The following is a 24,926-nucleotide window of genomic DNA, read 5'->3' as shown; positions in this document are numbered from 1 at the left end:
TTGTTATTAGCTTTGAGTAGTTGTACAAAAATTTCCATCTAACATGTTAGTTTATGAGTACAATGCATCTTGATCAGCATCTTCCCTTCATTATTCTCCCCTATCTCTCCCAAACCACACATAAGACAAAATTTATATATAAAAAAGTAAACCATGGGGCTGGGAAGGTGGCTCAGTGGTAGAGCGCTTGCCTTGCATGCATGAGGCCCTGAGTTCCATTCCTCAGCACCACATGACCAGAAAAAAAAGTCAGAAGTGGCGCTATGGCTCAAGTGGTAGAGTGCTAGCTTTGAGCTGAAGAGCTGAGGAACAGCGCCCAGGCCCAGAGTTCAGGCCCCATGACCGGACCCCCCCCCAAAAAAAAAAGAGTCTCTTCATCTTCAAAAAAAAAAAGTAAACCATTACTGCTGGCAAATTATGACCTATGGCTTTCAGTTAGTCACTAGGGAGGTCAAACTAAAAATACTGCTTCTAATGAATTACTGTCTTTTCAACCTTAGGAGCAGTAGTTAGGATACAGTGCTATTTGTTTAGGGGTGCTAATAGGAGAGCCCTGAAGGCCCTTGTTTTGAAGCAAGGTACTCTCTTAAGAGAGAAACCCAAATCATCATCATAACTCTATACAGTTTTCCTTGGCATACTGGAAGGGAGAGAATTTGGTTCCAGGACCTCCTGCAGATCCCAAAGTTCCAGATACTCAACCAACTCACTAGGCAAAATGGCATTTCATTTGCATAGAACTTACACACATCCTACCAGATCCTTTAAGTCATCTCCAGACTACTTAAAATACCTCATCCAGGGCTGGGAGGTTGGCTCAGTGGTAGAGTGCTTGCCTTGCATGCATGAGGCCCTGAGTTCCATTCCTCAGCACCACATTAACAGAAAAAGCCGGAAGTGGTGCTGTGACTCAAGAGGTAGAGCGCTAGCCTTGAGCTGAAGAGCTGAGGGACAAAACAAAACAAAACAAAACCTCATCCAACATGTAATGCAAGCAGTTATTATACTGTGTTGTCTAGGCAATAATGACAAGAACAAGACAAATCCTGTTCAATTCAGACTCCATGATTTGGTCCATGGCTGGTTGCTTTTGAGAATAGAGAACCCACAGATAGGGGGTACGTTTTCCTTGCCTCGGATCCTATGAAAGCTGGAACTGTTTCCATATTGGATTTTTATGGGAGTCAGCACCATGTGCCTTTCTAAGTGTTTCACAAGGTTTCTTGGTTTTGTTTTGTGTTGTTATTGTAACAGTGCTTTTATTTTTTTGGCACTTAGAAAAGACTTTGGACTTGGCGTCTGTGGATCTGTGGAAGATGAGAGTAGCAGAGCTGAAGCGGATTCTGCATGGCTGGGGTGAAGAGTGCAGGGCCTGTGCAGAAAAAGCCGACTACGTGAATCTCATCAAAGAATTGGCCCCCAAATACCAAGTGGCGTATCCCCAATCAGAGCTCTAACCATGGACACCAGCACACTGTGGCGTAAATTAGGGAGAAAATGATGCTCAAACCTGTGGACCAGTTCCAGGGTATCCTGGAACTGCATTGTGTTGGGTGTCAGACCTTTTTGTCTTTATAAGTATTACCTCAGAATTTTGTCTCTGACTAAACTTGAGAATTTTACTGGCATCTCACGTTTGTAGTGAGCCAAAGCCCGCAAGTGCCTTTCACCTGATGCTTCTTGCTGATCTTCTAAAACTGGGAAAACAGAACTGTTGAATACTGCTGAGATAAGCTGATTTTAAGAGCAAAGAGTGTGCCCACATGGGGTGTTTTTGTATACGAGTTTAAAATCAAATACATTGAACTAGGAGAAAAGAAACAACAGCTTGTCTAATATACAACTCTAACCCTAATAATGATCTAACATAATCAACGTATTCTTTCCTTTTTCTTTTTTGACTGTAAAAATATCTATTCTGGGTTTCTTTGCTCTCAGAATAGTAGGGTAGGGTCAACGGAAGTTACTGTTTTCCTCCTCAAGAAAACCTGCTTGAATCTACTTAGAGAAACCAGATCAAGCACCCATTCAAGGTTAGCCAGTGTTTGTAACCATACTTGCATTGGCAGATGAACCAAGCTTAGGCTATCCATTATCATACAGCATTACACAAGGTGTTAGAGGATTAAAATGTCTCAAAAACATGCAGACAACATGGAGATTTGTGGTTTTTCAGTGCTGTTTTATCAGTGTTATCATTGCTTTACACTTTTTTTTAATTGTGAAAATACTATACAGAGGGGTTACAATTACATGGGCAAGATAATGAGTACATTTCTTATCAAGCATTGTAGCCTCCTCCTGCTTTACACTTTTTATCTTTTATGTGGGTGTGTGGTGGTGGGGATGGAACTCAGGACATTGCATATGCTTCTCCATTTTCTGGCCATAGAGAAGTAGGAAGCCTCGTGGATGGAGGCACTCAAGAGCTATATTTTCTTGGAACTTTCTAGATGATAGTGTGGCTTATATCTAGATTGGGGTGCTAATGAATGTGACAAGCACACTCATCTAGTAAGACCTGGACCTCTGATTGTATATAAGTTATATCTGAAAACTGCTGTGTAAATGACTGGAAATTACCGAAAATTAGTTGAGTCAAAATATCTTCTTTGTTTAAAGATTCATATTTAACCCAGGCATAATAGCTTGAGCCTGTAATTTTAAGAACGTGGGGAGATAGGATACTTGTTCAAAGCTAGCCTGACCAAAAAGTTTGTATTACTCCATCTCAACAGAAAAAGCTGATGTGGTGATAGGTACCTGACACCTCAGCTACATGGGGAAGATATTAATAGGAGGATGACAGTCCTGGCTGGCTCAGACAAAAAAGTAAGACCCTATCTATCTGAGAAATAACCAGAACAAAAAGTGCATTCATGATATAGCGTCTTGAAGTGCTGAGTTCAAACCCTAGTACTATCAGAAAAAAAATCTGCTGGCTGAAAATCCATTTGAGGAAAAAAGAAAAATTTCAGACTGTAAGTATGCATTGAAACTATAAGATTTCCTTCTCTTTTTTGTGTGCCAGTCCTGGGGCTTGAACTCACAAGCTGGGTTCCTTAGCTAAGCCTCTTTGATGTTTTGCTCAAGGCTAGCTAGCACTTTACTACTTGAGTGGCACCTAGCTAAGGTGCGCTTTTTTATTATTATTCTCTTTAAGTAGTCATACAAAGCAAATTGCCATTCAACGCAGCTTATGAATATAGGGCATCTTGATCAATGTTACACCATTAAGGTTCACTTTTAAATGCTGAATTTTCAGCAGGCCAGTTAGGACACAAATGAATGTATGAGCCTAGTGGTTCTTGGTGAGATTTGTGTATTATGTAACTGAAAGAGGAGAATAGAAGCTTTGGTGTACTGAATGGCCCAAAGTGCTTATTATTTCTGGATTTTGGCAGCATAATCATTATGTATAAAGAATGTAATTTGGTTTGAATTAAGTCTTTTTTTGTGTGTATGCCAGTACTGAAATTTGAACTCTGGGCCTCATGCTGTCCTTGCTTTATTTTTCCACTCAAGCCTTGTATTCTAACACTTGAGCCATACCTATGCTTGTGTTTTTCTGTGTGTGTGTGTGTGTGTGTGTGTGTGTTGTCAGTTGTAGGAGCTTGAACTCAGGGTCAGTCCCTGAGCTTTTGTGCTCAAGACTATCACTCTACCATTTTGAGCCACATCTCCACTTCCAGTTTTCTAGTAATTAATTGTAGATAAGAGTCTCATGGACTTTCCTGCCCAGGCTGGCTTTGAATTGTGATCCTTAAATCTCAGCCTCCTGAGTAGCTAGGATTATAGTTGAGAGCCACCAGCCCCTAACTGCTTCTGGTTTTTGGTGGTTATTGGAGATAAGAGTCTCAAAATATATATATATATATATATATATATATATATATATATATTGCCCAGATTGGCTTCAAACTTTGATTCTCAGATCTCAGCCTCCTGAGTAGCTAGGATTACAGTTGAGAGCCACCAGCACTATTTATGTTTGTTTTTTTTTTTTTTTTTTTTTTTTTTTTTTTTTTTTGCTGGTTATTGGATATAAGGTGGGCTGGGAAGGTGGCTCAGTGGTAGAGTGCTTGCCTTGCATGCATGAGGCCCTGGGTTCGATTCCTCAGTACCACATAAGCAAAAAGAAGAAAGCCAGAAGTGGTGCTGTGGCTCAAGTGGTAGAGCGCTAGCCTTGAGCTGAAGAGCTGAGGGACAGCGCCCAGGCCCAGAGTTCAGGCCTCACGACCAGACCCCTCCCCCCTCCCCAATAATTTTTTTGCCCAGATTGGCTTCAAACTTTGATTTTCTGATCTCAGTTCCTTGAATAGCTTAGAATTACAAGTGTGAACTACTGGTGCTCAGATTGAATCATATTTTTAAAAAGCTCAGTTTAAATTAAAAAATAAACTCTCTACTTGTTTTTACATTGGTACTTTGAACTTACCATCATGAAATTTATTTGAAACAATGTTTGCTGACAGATCTCAAAATTGGATCCTATTTCTATGTCATTTTTTTCAGGTTCTCAATCTAGGTAATAGGAGTATGCCTCAGCAGTTGTCCAAATCAATGGTGTTTATTCTGATCTTTCATAAAAGAGTTTCTATCAGTCTTCTGCAGCTTCACAAGCTGGGCACACAAATCCAGGGGATGAATGAGGAAGGAGTATTACATTACAGGTTCTGATTACAGGAGTCTGGGGCAGGACCTCAGTGTCTATGTTTCTAAGTTGATGGGTTTTGTGTTTACATTTATTTTCTGGCAGTGCTGAGGACCAATCCCAGGGCCTTATACACATAAGTGTCCTACCTCTGAACTATATTCCCAGCTCTGAGCATCTGCATTTCTAACAAAAGCCTAGGCCATGCATCCTGTGACTGACATAGTTTATTATTATTATTATTATTGTCAAGGTGATGTACAAAGGGGTTACAGTTACATAAGTAAGGTAACTTGTCAACCTTGTTACCCCTTCCCTCATTTTTCTCCTACTTTCCCTCCCTTCCACCCCGACCCTTTACCCCCCACAAGTTGTACATATCATCTCCAACATATTGTCTTGTGTATATTGCTATTGCATTGGTTTCCCCCTTGTCGTTTGTCTCTCCATTCTGTTGTTCCCTTTCCCTTCCCTAATTCAAATAAACATATATACAATACCAGGATACCAAAATCAAATACAGTGACAACAGATGATATACCATAGGGGGAAGAGCACATAACAGAAACAAAACAAATCACAGAGTACATTAAACACAACAACAACAAAGACAAACTTCTTGTGCTCACACCTTGGAGTTCATTTCGCTTAGTGTAATCTTATATGGTCATATGTATAATTTTTTTCCCTGTGCCAGTCTTAGTTAAGATTTGGCAGAGATGAATATAACAACAAAATGAAGAAACACAAGAGTGTGTTCTTAGCCAGTTTTTTTTTTCCTATACTACTAGCTACTCCAAAGGCTGAGAGCTGGAAGATCATGTTCTGAAGTCAGCAGAAAAGTCATTGAGACCGTCTCCAAAATAAACGGCAAAATGCCAGGTTGAAGGTGTGACTCAAGTGGTAGAGGCACAGCAAAAGAGCAAGTTGAGGGAGTTCGAGGTCCTGAGTCTAAGCCCTGCTACGAACAATTTTGTTCTTTCATATAGGAGAAGTTCACAAATAAGCAGTCCAAAGTAAATCTGGCAGTGCCATGAAGTGATCACAGACCCAGCTCCAATCTTTCCCTTCACATCTTTTGTTTTGTTTTGGTTTGGTTTCTGTTTTTGTTTTTTGTCGGTTGTGAGGCCTGAACTCTAGGCCTGGGTGTTGTCCCTCAGCTCTTCAGCTCAAGGCTAGCGCTCTACCTCTTGAACCACAGCGCCACTTCCAGTTTTTTCTACTTACGTGGTACTGAGGAATCGAACCCAGGGCCTCATGCATACAAGACAAGCACTCTACCACTGAGCCACCTTCCCAGCCCTCCCTTCACATCTTAGTGGCAGGTTTCATTCTGATCCCATAAATCAAGGTGGCGACTGAAAGCCCTTCTTCCAGAAGGGAGAAAGCACCGCAGGTCTGCCATTGTGTCCTCTGTGCTCCGTCCACTCCCTCCCAGTCCTAGGCTCTTCACCAGCCCACCTGACGCACCACCACTTAACTACAGGCCAACTTCCCTGCAAGGAAATAACAACTTATGGTCTAAAACATTTGCTGTCCAACTAAAACTGGATTTTTTTTAATTGAAGAAGGGGAACTAGTTTTGAGGCCACAAACAAACCCTGCCATACAGTGCAGTTTTCCTTGTCCAAGAATCTCAGGCTCAAATCCCTGCCTTTCTTCGTTAGAGGTAGGAACAGCCTCTTTTTTTTTTTTTTTGGGTCCGGTTGTGGGGCCTGAACTCTGGGCCTGGGCGCTGTCCCTCAGCTCTTCAGCTCAAGGCTAGCACTCTACCACTTGAGCCACAGCGCCACATCCGGCTTTTTTTCTTTTTGCTTATGTGGTGCTGAGGAATCGAACCCAGGGCCTCATGCATGCAAGGCAGATGCTCTACCACTGAGCCACCTTCCCAGCCCCTAAGAACAGCCTCTAAAGAACCCTTTCCCCTGCCTTCTCCTGGTTCTTTGTATCTTTTATGCAGTAGGCCGTAATGTCTTCTCCCCTCCTACTTCTACTTCTCTCCTCCCCTTCCTTTCCCTCTTCTTCCCTCTCCCTTTCCCCACTCCTTGTCCTTTTTTGTTTGTTTGTTTTTTTGATTAGAAGTAGTGATACTTTTCTATTTTATTTTCATTTAATCTCTTCTTCTCATATTGTACACATGTTTATGTATGCATTTTTTCTTGTGTTCTTACCCCAAGTCCGCAGACACAGGAGTTTTAGTACTCAGATGTTATGATAAAAGTGACAGAGTTCTCCCCCTCAAAAAGCACCTGTTGACAAGGTCGCCACTGCAGTTGTGGCTGCTACAGCAGCATCTACTAAAGGTAAAGGTCCAGCCAAAAAGGCCACTGATGGGGGCAAGAAGCCTCCAGCCCAGAAGAATACTTCCCAGAAAGCCATTGGCCAGAAAGCAGCACAGCTTCCAAAAGCTCAGAAGGGTCTGAAAACTCCAGCCCAGAAGGCACCTGTTCCTCAAGCATTGTCAAGAAAGCTTTAGAGGCTGTTAATAAAAGGAATAAAGGTTCTTTTTGACAAAAAACCCATATAAATAGTAATAGTGTGGAATCGCAATCGATTTCTCATCTCTTGTGTGTATCAACAGTTCCAAATGGAAGATCTTTTTTGCTGTTGTTGTTGTCAGTTGTGGGGCTTGAACTTAGGTCCTGAACTTTTTGTTCAAGGGTAGCACTTGACCACTTTGAGTTACAGCTCTAATTCTAGTTTTTGAGTGGTTAAGTGGAGTTGAGTCTCATGGGAACTTTTTTGCCCAGTCTGGCTTTGAACTGCAATCCTCAGATTTCAGCTTCCTGAGTAGCTAGGATTACAGGTGTGAGCCACCAGCGCCCAGCCAGAAGATCCTTTAACGAGGTCCTTAAATAAACCTGAGAGATCAGATAAAACAGAGCACGACTTCAAAGTTGTAGTTTCTCATTTAAGTAGGCATAATCTGTAATCCATATCCCACTAAAAAGTTTTAAATTTAGATCAAATTCAGTTGGCCTATAGGACAAGAAAGTATTTAATTGACAGATTCCTAAAACACTCTAGAACATTTTGTGATCCAAAGGCCCTATCAGTGGGCTTAAACCTCTTATTAAAAGCAAGTGCTCTACCTCTGAGCCACATCCCATGCTACCAGATATTGTGTAATTTCCCCCATCCCAGGGCCTTGAAGCAGCAAGTAGCCTAAAACACCCTCCTGTAAATCTGGGTTAGGTTATTGTCACCAGAAGATATCTAGGTCAGGTCAAGTTTTGCTGTCAAACAAATTGCCTGAACAAAACACTTATGATTTTCAAGAGCACTTTGAATTTGAGGACCTTGGATGGGAGATTGTAATGTTGTAGTGACTCTTGTCTCAATATTAACAACCATTAATGAAGACATTGGATATGCTTAGGATTGTCTCTTCCTTGAATCGTCCATAGGTTTAGAGAAGTTGAAAAGCACCTAGGGACCTTAGAAAACCAGAATTCAGGGATCCTAGCATTATCCTTTTAGTCAATTGCTTTTGTTGGAGCCTGGGAAGCATGAAGTAGCCACAGAGGAAATGCACTCACCGAGTTGCCTTCCTTCCTCCAGCAGGTAGGTCAGCTGAGGTTTTTATTTGCAGGTTGTGAGAGCCAGGGAGAGGCTGTTCCTCTTTCCTCTAGCATTCCCTGCGACCCCCCTTCCCATCCCCCCCACTCCCGCCAGATGTCTCTTTTACTAAACCACAGGTCTACTCTGTTAAGACTTTACAACCAACCTGATATATTCTTTCTGGTAGCAGTGTTTACGTCATCTGTGGAAGCTGCTGTTTACAGGGCTCTTGCCCTTTCTTTCCTTTTGCATTTTTAAAACCCCTATTTTGGAAAGAACAGATCAAATGTTGGCTTCTTAGTGACGGAGCAGCTATAAATACATTCTGAAGGATCTCAGCTGTGCAATTTCTAGCAGGTAGTAAACGTGCCTAGCTGATAGATATTATCTGCAACTGTGTGAGTGTACACCTCTGGCATTCAAATGTCTCCTCACTTCTGCAAGTCTTCCTGGTCAGCTAGATATTTCCTTATATAGTGCTTGCCTTCTTCAAAGATTAAATTAAGGGTGAGCTCCTTGTTTGTTTCAGAAGAGGATCTAGAGGTTTCTCATTTCCAGGTTATATTTCTCTGTGTGTACTTTGCCTTCTGCAGTAAATTGGAAGGGTCACAGCACCATGACCTGGGGGTAGGAATGATTCCAAAAGCTGTTGCAAACTTAGACTTCGAACAGCACTTTTGTGATCTGTTTTCTCTGATTCAGTTTTGCTAGAAATTCCCAAAAGTTTTATCCAGTTGAAAAAAAATACTACTATAGGGGGCTCCTGGATACACAAAGATATTGGTAAGAATGTTCAGAAGCTCCCTCCCCCACAGTATAACCCCTGCTTTCACTGTATATGATGTCGGTATAATTTGTGGAGGGAAAGGGCAAAAACAAGTCATCTAAATAAGGATACAGGTGGACCCGTTGCAACAATGAGAAGTACAAGTTGTCATGTCGAAAACGAACTTTACAACTTTGGTCGGGGGTGGGGGGGAGGAGGATTCGGTAGGGGGGCGGGGGGAGGCTGGGAAGGGATGGGAAGGGGAAACAAAGGAGGAGGCTACAATGCTTGATAAGAAATGTACTCATTATCTTGCCCATGTAATTGTAACCCCTCTGTACAGTATTTTCACAATAAAAAAAAGAATGTTCAGAAGCAAAGAGGGCTGTATTGATATTAGAATGCTAGATTTGCCTCTGCTATCTGAGAAAAGGAAATTCATCTTTTGGGCGATGGGTGTTTGAGCTTCTGAATGTAGCTGATTATTGAAAAAATAGAAGTTGAATACATAAGGTACTTCAAATACAACAGACTCCTATGTTCATTGAATTGGAATGGTGCTTTTCTTTTTCAATTTACCCTTACACAATTCTACATGAAAACATAACAAGCACTGGCCTATTTTTTTAATTTTTAATTTTTTGTCAGTTGTGGACCTTGAACTCTTGGCCTGGACGCTATTCCTGAGCTCTTCAGCTCAAGGCTAGCACTCTACCACTTGAGCCACAGCACCACTCCTGTGTTTTTGGTAGTTAATTGGAGATAAGAGTCTCATGGACTTTCCTACTGGGGCTGGATTTGAACCACGATCCTCAGATATAAGATAGATTGGATGTAACTTTTAGATTGAGAAATTTAGGCTAACAGGTTGATGATCTTTGGGAAACAGATTCATTTGCATTTCTTCCCTTTAAGTTCTTAAGGCTATTGGAAGAAAGAGTCAAATAAAAATGGCACATGGGGATTGGAATGTGGTGGCTATAATGATGGTGGAATGTCTCGTTTTATTTTGGGGTGACTCAGTGTTCCTTGAGCATCCTTTAGTTCTGCACTGCTCCTTGAAGTTATTGCATCAGGGATTGTGCAGGAGAATGTAGGCCGACTGTACAACACTGTGGAGAACAATAAATATGTTTATGGTTTTTTTTATTGCAGACCCACAGGCCACTTTTCTGGAAAAACCTGGGAAAGGGAGTCACCATTAGCACTTGTGTTGGGAATGTCTATTAAAAATCTTGGTCAGTAGTCTAAAATGGAAACATTGCACTCGATTGGAACTAGTTTATCCTATTTCTCTTGCTTTTCCTATAAAGCAAAAAAGTAATATATTAGAACATTATTGTATCTTCTACACTAAAGTGTTCCTTTTCATTGGTTTAAATTGTTTGAAAATGTGAGGTTTGGCTTTCTTTTCCTGTTTTCCTTATTCTAATAAGTGTTTCCATCTAACCTCTACTGGGTGTTACAGGACTTCAAAAGCCAATGCGACACTTATGGATGAACTTGGCTGAATGCCTTCTAACACGTTCATTTGCACCAAAGCCTTCCTGAGTAAATATTATATGAGAAGATACATGGCTACTTGAGTGGTTTCACTAATCACTGCAGGTCACTCCTATGGTATCGGTTCCCCAGTTACAAAAATGATGAATGAATAAATGATTTTATATTTCTCACATGACCCTTATGTTTGGCTTCAGTGCAACAAGATCTGTGGCTTCAGTGGAACAAGATTTTCCTTGGAAATGAGAACATTCAGAAAGGACTCCAGGACATCTTAACATCAATGAGTTCAGCATACAAAATCAAAAGCCTTTATAACACACACACACACACACACACACACACACACACACACACACACACACACACACACACACACACACACACACACACACGCCCTTTCTTTCTGTTTGTGCCTGTAAAGGGTGACTTGACTTGCCAGTCATTCTCCATGATTGTCAGTTTTGCAGGATAAATAGCTGAGACTTTACATGCTTGTCCTTGTGGACTTCTGCTCCTGTTGTCATTCAGAGCTACCCTCGACATGGACAGGGTGACGACACCTCTTTGTACCTTTGCTACAGCTGAACCTGGCTTGAAATGCTTAAGTTCACTCATGGATAGCCCCTTCTACTCCTAACTTCTAGTGCAAAATATGACATCCATGCAGAATGATGCCATTTCCAATATGTCAACTATATGGCACATACATATCGCACCCTGTAGGGATGCCAAGAAGAACTGCTCGTTAGCAATCCACAATCCACAATCTGTCTTTGCTGATTCTGAATAAGCTTGAATAATTTTACCTGTGCATGCAAACTATTCATCTCTTCTCATTTAAATTGCTAATGTCAGGTATTTTGTCTCAGCAATGCAAAAGGAACTAATGCAGCCATGAGACCCAGGATGCAGAGCCCCAGAAAGAGGAAAAAAAAGTTCCAACACTTACTTCTTAGTAAATCCCAACAGACTTCAGAAATCAAAATCAAAGAAAGTCAGGTGCCAGTGGAGGATGTTGGTTCAAATAGAACCTCAGCAGACAAGTCCTCTAGATTCTGACTCTAAAATAACCAGCAAAAAGCAGGGCCAGAGAGATAGCTTGAGTGGTAGAGCATCAGCTAAACAAGCAAGCTGAGTAAGTACAAAGCCCGGAGTCCAAATCACTTACTGACAATAAAGGAATCAAACAGAATCTCAAGTTTATTGCTAGAAAGAAATAAGGCAAGAAGCCACCTTTAATAGCTGCAGTGGTACAACATGGGTGAATGGGAAATTTTAGGCCATGTTGACAGGGCTTTATGGATTTGCTCATTGGCACCAAACTTACCATGATTTTTTCAATACTTTTGAGTACTTGGGTAATGCAAGTACTCATTTTCTCAGCTGTACATTCAACATGAGGTGAATAACTTCTGCCGCACTCTCCTGCTACCATGATGTTTTGCTTCACTGCAGGCCCAGAAACATAGAACCAAGTGATCATGGACTCAACCCTCTGAAACTAGGAGCCAAAAATAAATCTTTCCTCTCTTAAATTGGTTGAGTCAGGTAGTTTGTCTCCGCAATGCAAGAGTAACTAATACAGGCATGATGATTAGCTGCTAAATTCCTTCGTGTATATGTTTCCTACACATCTTTCAGACACCTTTCAACATCGGAAATTGGTATTGATATTGTATTTTCAGTCCCCACGTAGATCTCACCAAGTAGCTCAGTCAAGATGCTATGATGTAGACTGTGGATGTCCGAAAGGTTCATGTTTGAAGGGCCTGATATATAGAAGTAGTAGAGCCTTAGGAGGTAGGCCTAGGTGGGAGGTTCTTAGGTCAGGGGAGGTTTTTAGGTTATTGAGAATGTGCCATGGGGAATGGAGGTGGATTTGAAATGCCTGTCTACCTGCCCACTCTTGCTACCTGGCAATGAAGTGAGCAGTTTACTTCACCACATGCTTGCTGATGTTGCGATCTGTCACCCCATGGGAGCTCAACGCAGCAGGTCCAAGCCAAACCCCCAACATATCTTTCCTCTGTATAAGTTAATTGTTTCAGGTATTTTGCTATATCAACACAAAGCCAACGAGCACAAATGCCCTCTGTAGGTGTAAGGTCCAGTTGAGGATCAGGCATTGCATGTAGTTAGCATTTTTCAATCTGGAATGGTTATTTAGTTGCCTTGCATTTTTAGAAGCATGGTATTTTTTTGAAGGACAAGGCGGTTTCTTGGAAGAACTTCAATTTTTCCATGGTTAGAGGCAAGTGTGTTACAGGAATACTACAGAAATGACATTATCAAAGGCACATCGTGTTGACTTAAGCCTCTTCTGGTGATGATGACTTTTATCATTTGGTTACTGTGGGTACGGTCAGGATTTTCCATTTATTAGTTGCACTAGTAGTACTTTGTGAAGAGCTTTTAATAAGCATTGGTAACTATCACAAACTATCTATTAAAATGTTAATAAGTATTTTGTGTATGTTAATAAGCATTTTGTGGGGAGGACTTTGAGACAATAAATATCTGTTTTCCTGTTAAACTTTCATGTATTAGTTTGGGCATCTACATATGCTTTTTTTTTTTTTTACCTGAAACCAACTATTAAGATGATTTATGAATAATTATATAACGCTATAATTCCTTCTACAATGATCAGTAGGCATTCTGCCTAACATACAGCTTTCCTTTCTCATTTATTGAAATAAGTATGGATTCCTAGGTTGTGATATTATAAACTATAATCTAGTGTGTGTATTATTTGCTTTGGTGCTCAAATGATCCCTATTTGGTCAGTGAGAGCCTTTTGAAGTGGAATGATTTTTGGCTATAGCTGTCATTTGTAGAAAAATTCCTAATTCGAGACTCCTCTTGCACCAGCACTGGACTTAACCCTATCTCCCAGGTTTTAGCTGGAAATGGTACTTACAGAACAAGATCTAGGCATTCACAGTGCCCCATGTCACACCTGTATCACTGATTCCAGGTTCTCTCAGTGGGCAGAGTTATATACCCACATATGCATACATGCACATTTTATTGATATGTCTTATCTACATATTTTGAAAACTGCATTCATAGTAAAGCTGCTAATTATAATCCATCATCAGCATAAATTTTTGTAGCCTGCCCTTCTTCAAAATTTTATCTCTTTTCTTCCGCAGTGAGAAAGCTGGCCCTTACCATCCTGAATGTATTTGATCAATTCTTTCAGATGTAATCTCTGACCCACTAGTGGTGTTATTTTCTGCTCTGTGCCTCTGACTCACCTGAGCCAGTGTAGGTCAGGAGGTAAGAGATTCACTCCATTTCTGTTCCACTGAGAGTTCTGCACTCACATAGTTTTGAATGAATCTTCGACTATTGTACTGGGGCGGGGGGTGTTAACTCCCAGTTAAGTATAGAGTCAGAATGTCAGATTTATGCAACAGCCATGCCATTTGCTAGCTGTGCAATCTTGGGCAAATGAGTTAATAATGTCTTCTAGCATCCTCTCTTCTAAGAAAGGCCACTCTAGGGAAAGTGCAGGTCACTCCGCTGTTCCTTGCTAGTTTGGTTATATATCCTGGTCTCAGAATAAAGGATCCTGCTATTTTCCAGTCATGTAGCTGTTATAGTCAAACAGAAACCTTCAACTAGAGATTGAGACATAACTTCAGGGAGGGAAGCATCCAAGAGGGAACTCTCTTAACACATTAATTCACTTGTCACAATTACAGCCCACTGCACAATCACGTCAATCTGGGGCCTCAGTTTCTTTATTTGCAAACTGCTGGTAATCTCAGAGAAGTGAGGGAGGACTCAATGAACTAGTGCTCCGCAGAGCATGGAGACATTGAAAGACCAGATTCCACTTCCTGGTGTGTGTTCCTCATCCTCCATTTTCAAAAAGAAATCATAGTCGTTATGGTTAGAAAGCCCAGGTAAGTAAAACAAAGACAGCAACTATTACTGGTGGTTTCATTAAGCAAGGATAACAATACTTACATTGTTGAATAGCTCATTTGAGCCTTATTTTATTCTCCTCTGGCATAATGCATTGACATGATGGATTCTTGCATTCATGTAATAATTTCCATTTCTTCTATATTTTTTTTTGCCAGTCATGGGGTTGAACTCAGGATTGGGGTACTGTCCCTGAGCCTCTTTGTGCCCAATGCTAGTACTCTACCACTTGGGCCACAGTGCCACTTCCGATTCTATTCATTTCTAATATAATTTTATTATTATTATTATGGTGTTGTGCAGAGGGGTTACCATTTCACAATTCAGGTAATGTGTACATTTCTCTTTAGGACAATGCCACTCCTTGCCTTGCTTTCCTTGTTTCCCCCTTCTATCCCTGTTCATAAGTTGCATAGTTCATTTTCACATAGTGTATGCTAAGTACCATGATTGCATTTGTTCATCCTTCTTCCTTCCTTTTCTGTGTCTCCCCTTTGCTCCCATGAAAAGCAGAACAAGAACAAAAAGCACACACACACACACACACACACACACACACACACACACACACACTCACACCAGTACCACCACCACCACCATATATAACCCATGTTCCATTTTTTTCTATTCTTTTGAGAAGACCAGATTCCTCTAAGTCCCATTCCCTGATTCTCTTGAGCCTTTGGCTGGCTGGATCCAGTAGTGTACAGTATCCCTACCAAATACTCTGACAGTGGGTCAGGGTCTTCTGGTGCACACAGTCTTCCTGGTGTTCACATTGGTCTGTGGGACCTCCTTCCCATGAGGCCCTTGTCTTCTGCATGGAGAAGTCCAGAGAATAGGTTTCCTCACTCTTTGATCATGAGGACTTATTTCCTGTGGAAAATGGCTGGAGTCCATGTCCCAGAGGAAACAGAAGCACAAACCTTTTTTTCATTCAATTGCACCATTCATGGAGCCTTCTCTGTCAAATGCAGTTTTAGAATTGACTCAGAGGATGTGTGTATGTGTGCGGGGGTGGGGGGTAGAAAGGGGGTTGGATGTGTGTACTTCCATATATACACCAACTCATGGGCTTCCTCTTTCTTCTACCTTTCCTCTAATGTTGGATCCCCTAGCCAGCTGATGCAGGAAGAGAAGAATGTGCAAATTAGCTTCCTTGTCTCAGAATTTTCATTGCACAGCTAATGAGAGAATACTAGTTCAAGTTCAAGTTTACTTTGCATCTCTAAGGACACGTGGATATTCCTGCCACGTATACTCCATCAGAATTCATCAAGGTGCGTCTCTCTCTTTTTTTTTCCTTTTTGGCACTGTCACCTTTGTATTTTCATTCATTCCAAAAGCGCATTAATGTGTGTTATGCATTTCACTCCAGTTTTGTTGTTTACTACCTGCTGAGGGTTCAACATTTTTCCCCTCAGAGTTTTGAGTCTGAAAATCTTCATTCATGGGAAAGAAATACCTGATTAAAACATAGCTCTTAAGCTTTGCCTGTGAACGTGTCCATCGGTTGATTCTAGCTCAGTGGTAATGCCTGGATGAATGGGACGGTAAGAGGGTCCTACCAAGGGGGAGGGGGCGTGTGACTCAAGAAGGACTAAAAACAAATACCACTAAGTACCTTTGTGACGATTAGTAGTCTAGTCATATTCAAGTTTTTAGATGAAGATGACTTTTTTGTTTTATTTAAAATTCCCACCCCACCCCAGCACATACTTACTTCTCTGCTCACTATGCATGACAATCAGCACTGCTCTGTACGTATTCTCAACCTCTTACGCGTCATCCCTGGAATCTTCTGGCACACTGGTGGAATCCACCTCTCCCCTGCTCTGTCCTGCACCTGAGCAGCTGAACCTGGCCAAAGGAATTCTCACAGCCACAAGGACTGACCTCATCAACAGCATGACTGTCAACCTGGGGAGTACCCCTGGAAGTCCTACCTCATTTTCCCAGTCGCTTAGCGTTTTTGTGCTCAGGGAGGACCAGTTCATGTCCTCTGCCTCTCCCTGGAACCTCTAGAACCTCCTCTTGGGTCAGCATTAACAGCCATTGACCTTGACTCCAATGGAGGAAATGGCAGTGACAGCAAAAGGACCACCCTGACTCTCAGTGGTACTTGCTTTTAGTCCCCCTCCCCCTTGGTAGGACCCTCTTATCCTCCCGTCCATCCCAGCATTACCACTGAGCTAGAATCAACTGATGGACAGCAATCTACTAACTTGGTTGTTCTTGACTCATGCACTTTGTCTTCTCTCTCATGGCAAATTTCTCTTCACCTTCTTCAGGACTTAATTCCTGCATCCTTGATATCCTGGGTTTCCTTCTTTTGTGTGTGTGTGTGAGAGAGATTTTTCTAGCCTACCTATGCTGAACTGCTTTTTACTAGAACAAACTCCTAAACCATCCTAAATCACCAACTGTGGTGCCCTATCTCAACCCATCTTCAGAGCAAATTATCTTTACAGAGGTTTTTTTTTTCTCTCTCTTTCTCTCTCATCTTGAATCTCTTATACTATGAGGTAATGCTAGCTTATCTAAATATATAGGTGCATATTAATGCATACATTTTTTAATCTAAAGCGGTTAGCGCTGTATTTTTCTGTAAGCTTGCTTCTGAAAGATGAAAGAGTCTACACTAGCACTAAAATGTGAGCTTTAAACAGCTTCATGGAAGATTTCAGAGTCTATGAGTTGTTGTTTGTTTGTTTGTTTAGCTGTTTGTATGGTATTGTTTCTTATCCACTTTGATTTTCTAACTGAAAATATATATTGCTTTCATCATTTCTTCCTGACAGCAGTAATCTGAGCAGGTAAATTATGAGCCAACACTACCTTTTCATTTTCCCTTTTTATCTCTATGAATTAAAATAGATCCCTGTTAGGTGCTGCTGGCTCACACTGTAATCCTAACTACTCAGGAGGCTGAGATCCAGAGAGCCAGGCTTTGAAGCCAGCTTTGATCAGAAAAGTCCTGGAGATGTCATCTCTAACCAGCAAAAAGCTGGGCATGGCTCAAGTAGTAGAACACCAACCTTGAGCAGGCAAGCTGAGTGAGGATTTAAGGCCCTGAGTTTAAACCTCTGCACTGACCAAGAAAAAAACAACCCACAAAAACCTAGTATGATTAATTAATTAATGTACTTATTGTGATACTATGGATTAAACAGGTCTTTGTACCAGCAAACCCTCTTCCACTTGATCAGAGTAAGAGAAGCAAGTGTAAGCACAAAGAAGAGAAACAAGTTAACTCATCCGAAGCAGAATAACAGAAACAAGCTCACCACAGATGTGTTCTTCCAACCAGCAGGTGGCAGTCTACTGAGAAACTTATGTGACCTTAGCTGTTTCTCTTCTTAAGCAGTGGAGAAATTCCTGCGCTCTCTCTACAAGTTGTTTCCTTTCAGCTGCTGTGTCAGTGGTCATCAGATGAGGCAGATAATGATGTGATCACCTCCTGATCTCTGCCTCCTGATTAGCTAATCTTACAATGAGCAAGGGATGTACTATCCACCCTCATAAGGATATAATTCTCTTTGCCTTTATTAACCCCCCTAACATCTATGGGGGGATGACTCTGCCCCTGAACAGCAGGATATGGACCCTGAAGCATCATAAGAGGAACTGGAAGGTGGACATATCTGGGGGCCACTATATCCACCCAAAGGTCATTGAAGGAAGGTCATTAGGAACCATGTATATCAGCATTTACTCAGAACTATTAGTGGAAGTCCTCATGATGCAAATATAATCCTGCAGCTCATGGTTTTGCTACACACACACACACACACACACACACACACACACACACACACACACACACACACACACACACACCAATTAGGAAGGTTTGTTTTTTTTTCTCCAGCCTTTCTTATTCACCAGCTTTGAGGAGAAAAGAGAATAGTGTTTGCTTTTTTTTTTCTTCTAGAGGAAAACAACACTGGGATTTCTGTGTGAAAATCAAAAAGAGGGATAAAGAGAATTCCAGAATGTGAAGCTAGAAGGATTACTTTTTAGACAAATCTTCTGTTCATCTGATGTAGTTTTGCAACAAATTAGTGCATTTCTAATCATCTACAAAGTGTGCAAGAAAGTCTATTTTTTTTTAAAAAAAGGAAATATACTTCAACTGAAAAAAATCTACTTTGTTTTTAAAATGTAGGAAAAGGGAGAGGAAGTGAATTTAAATGACACCGTTAACTGGCTTCACCTAAAACCACAGCTGTATTTCTGGGTCTGGTATTTGAGATCTCTTGTTTCCTGCTTCTGTCCCAGCTGTCCTGGTTAGGTGACCTTCCTTCCTCCACACTTCTAAGGAAATGACCCTTCCTGCTTAATGCAGGGCCCAAGGTTAGATTTCTCAGTCTGTTCTGTGTGTAGTCTTGCTGGGACAAGGGCTAAGGCTTCCTTAGAGCAGAGGATATTCACAGTATTCATCATCTTGGAACAGGAAATGGCTCAGAGAAGAGGGAAAGGGGAACTCTAGAGATTCACTCAACTCTTGAGGAGTCTAGGTGGGCTTTGAGTTGGGGGGGGGAGATGATGGTCAGTTCCTCAACGGATTGAGCTCCTCAACTCCAACCCTGCAGACCATCAGCTGAGGCAAAGAGGAGGAAAATGACGGATGTGTATTTTCCTGAGCAGGATTTAAGAATGAGGGAGGGGAGGAGGATTCCACTAGAGGCCATGGTGGCAGAGCCATCCTTGCAAGACTCCCAAGGGAAAAGTGGGTCTTGGGACCAGGCTGTCTGTGAGGTCAGCCAGCGCTTCCTGAGTCATTAGGTCATTCCTGATAGCCAGTGGCTATCCCTGGCCTGAGGCTCCCAGGGGACAGGATCCTGTCTAGTTTGCCTCACATTCCTATAGCAGCTCTAACGCAAAATCTACTCCATCGTAGGTTCTCAGTAAACATGTTTGGAACGCAGGGGTCCAAGTGGTAGTGCCTCAGCTTGAGTTCTCCATGGAAGACTCATCATCTTTAGATGTGCCGATGGTGTTGTGGAATGACATCACTCATCTCAAGTGACTGAGGTCACTTTCTCTGGGGAGATCATCTGAGCCAAACCCTAGACTTGATCTGAGATCCCGCCTGGAATCAATGGCTCTGGCATGGTGCCTTGGGAGGGTTCCATGCTCGCTTCTTCTTTTGTTTTGTTTTGTTTTTTTTAATGGAAAAATCAGCATTTACATATGTGTTCAAAAAGTTACATAGTACCACAGAGTATGCCACAAAACATTTCTTCTTCCAGATTAGACTTTTCATGTCTCCTCTCCAGAGATACGGGCTAAGTTCTTGAACATTCTTCCATAAATTTTCTAAAAATGTAAACACACACATGTACCTATGTATATGGGCATACATACATGTTTAATACAATTGGGAACATATTATATGCATTTTGAATTTTGTTTACTAAATAATTTTTGACCTTATTGATCATGTAAATTGACATCATTCCACTTTTTAAAAATGTGTAAAAATAATAATCCACGTGACTTAATGTAACACATACATAAGAATCAGTGGAAGGGAATAATTTTCTACCTCACCTATTACCTGACTCTTTCTTTGCGGGCAACTTCTTTTAACTGCTTGTTTTTAGTTTCTTTGATAGCTTTTGTTATAGTTTTAACAACACATTTACACTTCTGTTTCTAAATTGATCAATGAAAAATTTTATCTGTTGATATTATGCTTTGATGGTTGAGTATCTCACTAATTAATATGAATATACCTCTATCAGCTCATTTTAGATATTGGTTTTCTTATATGTAGATGAGCATTTAGCTGCCTACTCTGTCCTGTCTCTTTCCAACAGTGTTGTATCTCTATTCATGATTTCTCCTCTTGTTATCTCTGCAGTCCAACATCATATTTAAAACCCCATTTCAACACACTGTGATATGATAAAATATACAGGATTCTAGACATTCACACACAGCAAGACCTGGGGAGAAACACAAAGGCACAATGCCTCTGTGCCTATTCATGTAAAAGAATACATATATTAAATGAAGTTCGGGATATGGAAACAATAGATCTCTTTTAAGAAAATCTGTTGATGATTCCTTCTTTTATTTATGTATGGTTTATACGTACGTATATCTTTGGGAGGGTGGGAGGAGGGCAAAGAATTCACAGGAAAAAAGGTGAAAAAGTGCAGCAGGAGCGCTCACTGGACACTGATGAAAATGAACTAGACAACCTGTGGGTAGAGATGGGAGGGAGGGACTGGGAAAAAGTGAGGGGAGGGAAGACACTGTATGAAAGGAAATGTACTCATTACCTGACTCAAGTAATTGTAATCCCTCTGTATATCACCTTATAATAATAATAACGTAAATTTTAACATAATGAAAATAAATTTTAAAAAAGCGTTTCATCTTTCTTTTCTTTCCTTCTTTTTTTTAATTTTTTTATTTTTGGTCTGATCGTGGGGCCTGAACTCTGGGCCTGAGCGCTGTCCCTCAGCTCTTCAGCTCAAGGCTAGCACTCTACCCCTTGAGCCACAGCGCCACTTCCGGCTTTTTTCTTTTTGCTTATGTGGTGCTGAAGAATCGAACCCAGGGCCTCGAGCATGCAAGGCAAGCACTCTACCACTGAGCCACCTTCCCAGCCCCTCCTTCTTTTTTTAAAACAGGGTCTCACTAGGTAGAGTACACTTGGTCTTGAACTTGGGTGTCAGCCTCCTCAATTCAAGTTCCTTTTGTTTTGACCACCTTTTGGCTTGACATACAAGAATTGTAGCAAACAGCCTGTCTCTTCTTATATTGTTCCCTCCCTGGTTCACAGTCTTCAGCTTTCTCTTTATCTTGTCATTGTCATTGTCAAGGTTGATCACATTTTCTTCATTCTACTCAGGCACTATAATGAAATGGGACTTACATTGATTAGAAATCTTTTTTTTTTCCCCTCTTTTTTCCAGTATTACATCTCGAACTCAAAGCATTACACTCTTGCTTGCTCACCGTTTTTCTTCACGCCTGGTGATTTCTCACTGGAGCCATGCTTCTAGTTCGGGCTTTTTGTTAATTAACTGGAGATAAGATTTGCCTGCCTGAATTGGCTGGCTTTAAGTCACAAGTTTTAGATCTCAGCCTCCTGAGTAGCTATGTTTATAGGCGTGAACCATGGGTACTTGGCTTGATTAGGATTCTTAAAAATAGGTCACTAAAAACAACTCAAAAAAGTAAAACAGGAAGGAAATGTATTGGCTTTCATAACAACAACAAAGGGTAAGGACAGATCTAATCTGAAGGCTCAGATTCATCTAAAAGTATTATCAGGATCTCTCTCTCTTTCTCTCTCTTTCTCTCTCACTTATGAGTTCTGCTTTGTGTGAGTTCAACTGGGTGAGCTCTTCCTTCGTGGTAATAAGATGTTTCCAGCTTACTTTCTCACGTTTAAATCCAGTAAATGTAGAGGAAAGGAGACAACGTTTATTCCAAGTAGTCAGATTTGGGGATTCATTCAAATTGGGCAATCTGCATACCCACCCTGAATGTGGCTGGCATCAGAGACAGAGGATTCTGTGCCCTGTGCTCTATCCCTGTAATCAGACTACAGGCCTTGCCCAAAGCTCAAGAGTTTCTGGAGTACTCCTATAATGGAAAAGGGCAAGCACGCTACACATCAAAAATAATAAATACCTACCCTTGGCAACCAACTTGAATGCCTTCAGGGCTTTTTACATAATTATGGGAATGGAACTAGTAAGAGATCCAGAGAGTAATCATTACTGTGATATGACTGATCAAACAGCTGTGAAATGTCATTAGTTGAACAAAATCCGTCTGGAGCCCTGATCTTTCTTGAGAGCTACCAGTATGCAACGATTGGTCTAGATCTTAATTCTGAAAGTTGAAAAATGCAAATAGTCTTTGTATTATTAGCTGCACAGTTTTTAGAGTAAAGCCAAGGGAAGGCTTTGAAGTTCTCCAGGGTCCCTGTCACGGTACCTTCCTCACAAACGTTCTGGAATCAAGCTGCCATGATTCTGCTCTTGACCTTCCCCCCCTCCCCCTAGCTATGGTTTGGCCTCTAGCTGTACTTTGGTGGGTTCAGAAGTAGCTGCAGACATTTAATGGCAGACAGGGCTTCCTGCTCACCAGCACTCTCTCAGTCTCCCTTGCTGGGCTCTTTTCTTCCATTTCTCTTGATTGTCATTTGGGTTACATCTCTTTGTGGATGTCTTGCCATCAATTTGTATTTTTACATGCAGGGAGAGACTGAAGGTTAGGAATTCTGTGACTGGCAGTGTGGTTGGTCATCTGGCAAGTTCTTTTTAAGGTAGCAGGTGAGACTTATCTATTTCATCAGGGCCTTAAAATTCAGGATGAGAGAGTCTTTATTTTGAGATCCCCTTCATTGAGCTACACTTCCTAGTTTACTAGACAGTTCATTAGGTAGTTTTTCTGCTAAGAATGATCCCATCTTCACGTTTATTGACTTATGGAGGGTAAGTATTGGTTTATGTACTGTCATAAAGTAGAAGATCTAGGCAATTTTGACTTCCATAATCAGAATGTGAGTGAATCCTATCTTCAGATCCATTCTTGAGTTCTGTTGTTATTGTTTAAGTCAAGAGCATCTATGAAGTTCTGCTCAGCTGCTGGTTTTCTATCTTCTTTTCATTAATAATACTTTATCTGTTCTTTGTTTTACAGGAACTTGGTTTTTTTTTCAATGATTTTCCCTCTATGCTCATCAGAGTTGTGACTTTAAACTTTTAAGAAAATTCCATTAAAATTATCTCAATGATTTCTTACAAAAGTAGAGTTTATACACACATGCTCAATTAGTACACTATCTTATACCTGAAGTCTCTCCATCCTTTTCTCTTTCTTTTTTTTGTTCCTGTCCTGGGTTTGAACTCAGGGCCTGGGTGCTATCCCTGAGTTTCTTGGTGTAAGGCTAGTGTTCCTGAGTTTCTTGGCAAAAGGCTAGTGTTCTACCACTTGAACCACAGCTCCACTTCCAGCTTGTTGCTGGTTAATTGGTGGTAAGAGTCTCACAGACTTTGTTGCTTGGGTTTGGCTTGGAACCACAATCCTCAGATCTCAGCCTCCTGAGAAACTAGAATTACAGATGTGAGCCACTGGAGGCTAGCTTCTCCATCCTTTTAAAAGTCACATAATAATCAATTTGTACAGGCGTTTTCTTTCTTTCTTTCTTTCTTTTCTGGTCGGTGGGGCTTGAACTCTGGGCCTGAGCGCTGTCCCTGAGCTCTTCAGCTCAAGGTGAGCACTTTACCTCTTGAGCCACAGTGCTACTTCTGGTTTTCTGAGTGGTTTATTGGAGCTAAGAGTCTCAGAGACTTTGAACCTCAATCCTCAGATCTCAGCCTCCTGAGTAGCTAGGATTACAGATGTGAGCCACTGATGCCTGGCATAAGATTTTTTTTTTTGTTGGTTGTGGGGCCTGAACTCTCGGCCTGGGTACTGTCCTTCAGCTCTTCAGCTCAAGGCTAATACTCTACCATTTGATCTACAATGCCACTTACCATTTTCTTATATATTAACTTCTCTTCTGTGGATTAGCAAATAGTTTTGTAATTATAAACACTGATGCTATACACATTCCACTATGCACAGCTGTATCTATAGAATAAATTCTTAGAAGCAAAGTGCTGGATTGAATGCTACTAGAAAGCTAGTGTGTGTGTGTGTGTGTGTGTGTGTGTGTGTGTGTGTGTGTGTGTGTGTGTGTGTGTGTTTAGGAAGCGGTATTCCATACTGATTGGGAGCATGAACTCTGGGCCAGGATGTGTGAGTTCATCATACTAAATCACTTAATAGTCCAGTGACCTTGGGCAAGTTACTTAAGTTTCTAGGTCATGTTTTTCTAATGGGTAAAGATAGGAATAATAATATCATCTTTCTCCTAGGGTGGTGAAGAATTAAACAAGTTCTTTTTCTGAGAGTCATGTCTGTTATTAAATACTCAGTAACCTTTATCTGTTGGTGCTACTCCTCTAGGTTGGACTTCATAAACTATTCTTTTTAAGTCACTGTTCTTGATGGACTGGTGCTAAGATTTTGAGTAGTTCAGACATACTCTGGGCATGTCCTTTGGGAGAGGTAAGGTGGTCTCCACAGCAAGGCTCCACGGACAGACATTCAGCAGATATGCAACTCTGAGCTCTCTTACCTGGGGTTCTACTCTGGAAGGCTGCATGTTTAACATCTGAATGTGCAGTTGTAAATACGCTTAGCATGTAGCAGAATAAATGGGAGAGCAAATAAAATCAGGCTTAAGAATTATTTTGTCTTGTTTTCAATTCCTTCCAAATGCCTAAGCTTTTGAAATGTGTTGGTAACCATCAAACATACCTGGAAGGAAAAAGATGGAGGAGGAAAGCAGCATGGAGCAACCCTACCTGAGTTATTGGTAGCAGCCAGGGCAGACGAGAGAAAAGACAGTTCCTGGGTTCCCCAGGAATCATGAGTGATAGAAACTGGTTAAAGCCTTGATATCCTGCTTCCTTGGGGGAATGG

At 41.2% G+C, this 24,926-nt stretch overlaps 1 protein-coding gene across 2 annotated transcripts in view; it reads left to right on the top strand.

The window, feature by feature from the left end:
- Positions 1-24,926, top strand: part of Cdnf (cerebral dopamine neurotrophic factor) — an 89,208-nt gene that overhangs the window by 11,495 nt on the left and 52,787 nt on the right. Inside the window, exon 4 of one of the 2 annotated variants that reach the window (XR_011365596.1) lies at positions 1,279-3,570. Coding sequence is in view for 1 of the 2 variants with exons in the window: in XM_069990400.1 (XP_069846501.1) it covers positions 1,279-1,457 (179 nt within the window). In the remaining variant the exon portion in view is untranslated. Of the gene's footprint in view, positions 1-1,278; positions 3,826-24,926 lie in introns of those variants that run through there. The other variant, XM_069990400.1, reaches the window with a different exon arrangement.

Source organism: Dipodomys merriami, unplaced genomic scaffold (genome assembly GCF_024711535.1).
Source record: "Dipodomys merriami isolate MVZ:Mamm:240054 unplaced genomic scaffold, mDipMer1.0.p SCAF_4, whole genome shotgun sequence".
Classification (NCBI taxonomy): domain Eukaryota; kingdom Metazoa; phylum Chordata; class Mammalia; order Rodentia; family Heteromyidae; genus Dipodomys; species Dipodomys merriami.
This window is presented reverse-complemented; position numbering and strand designations above follow the sequence as displayed.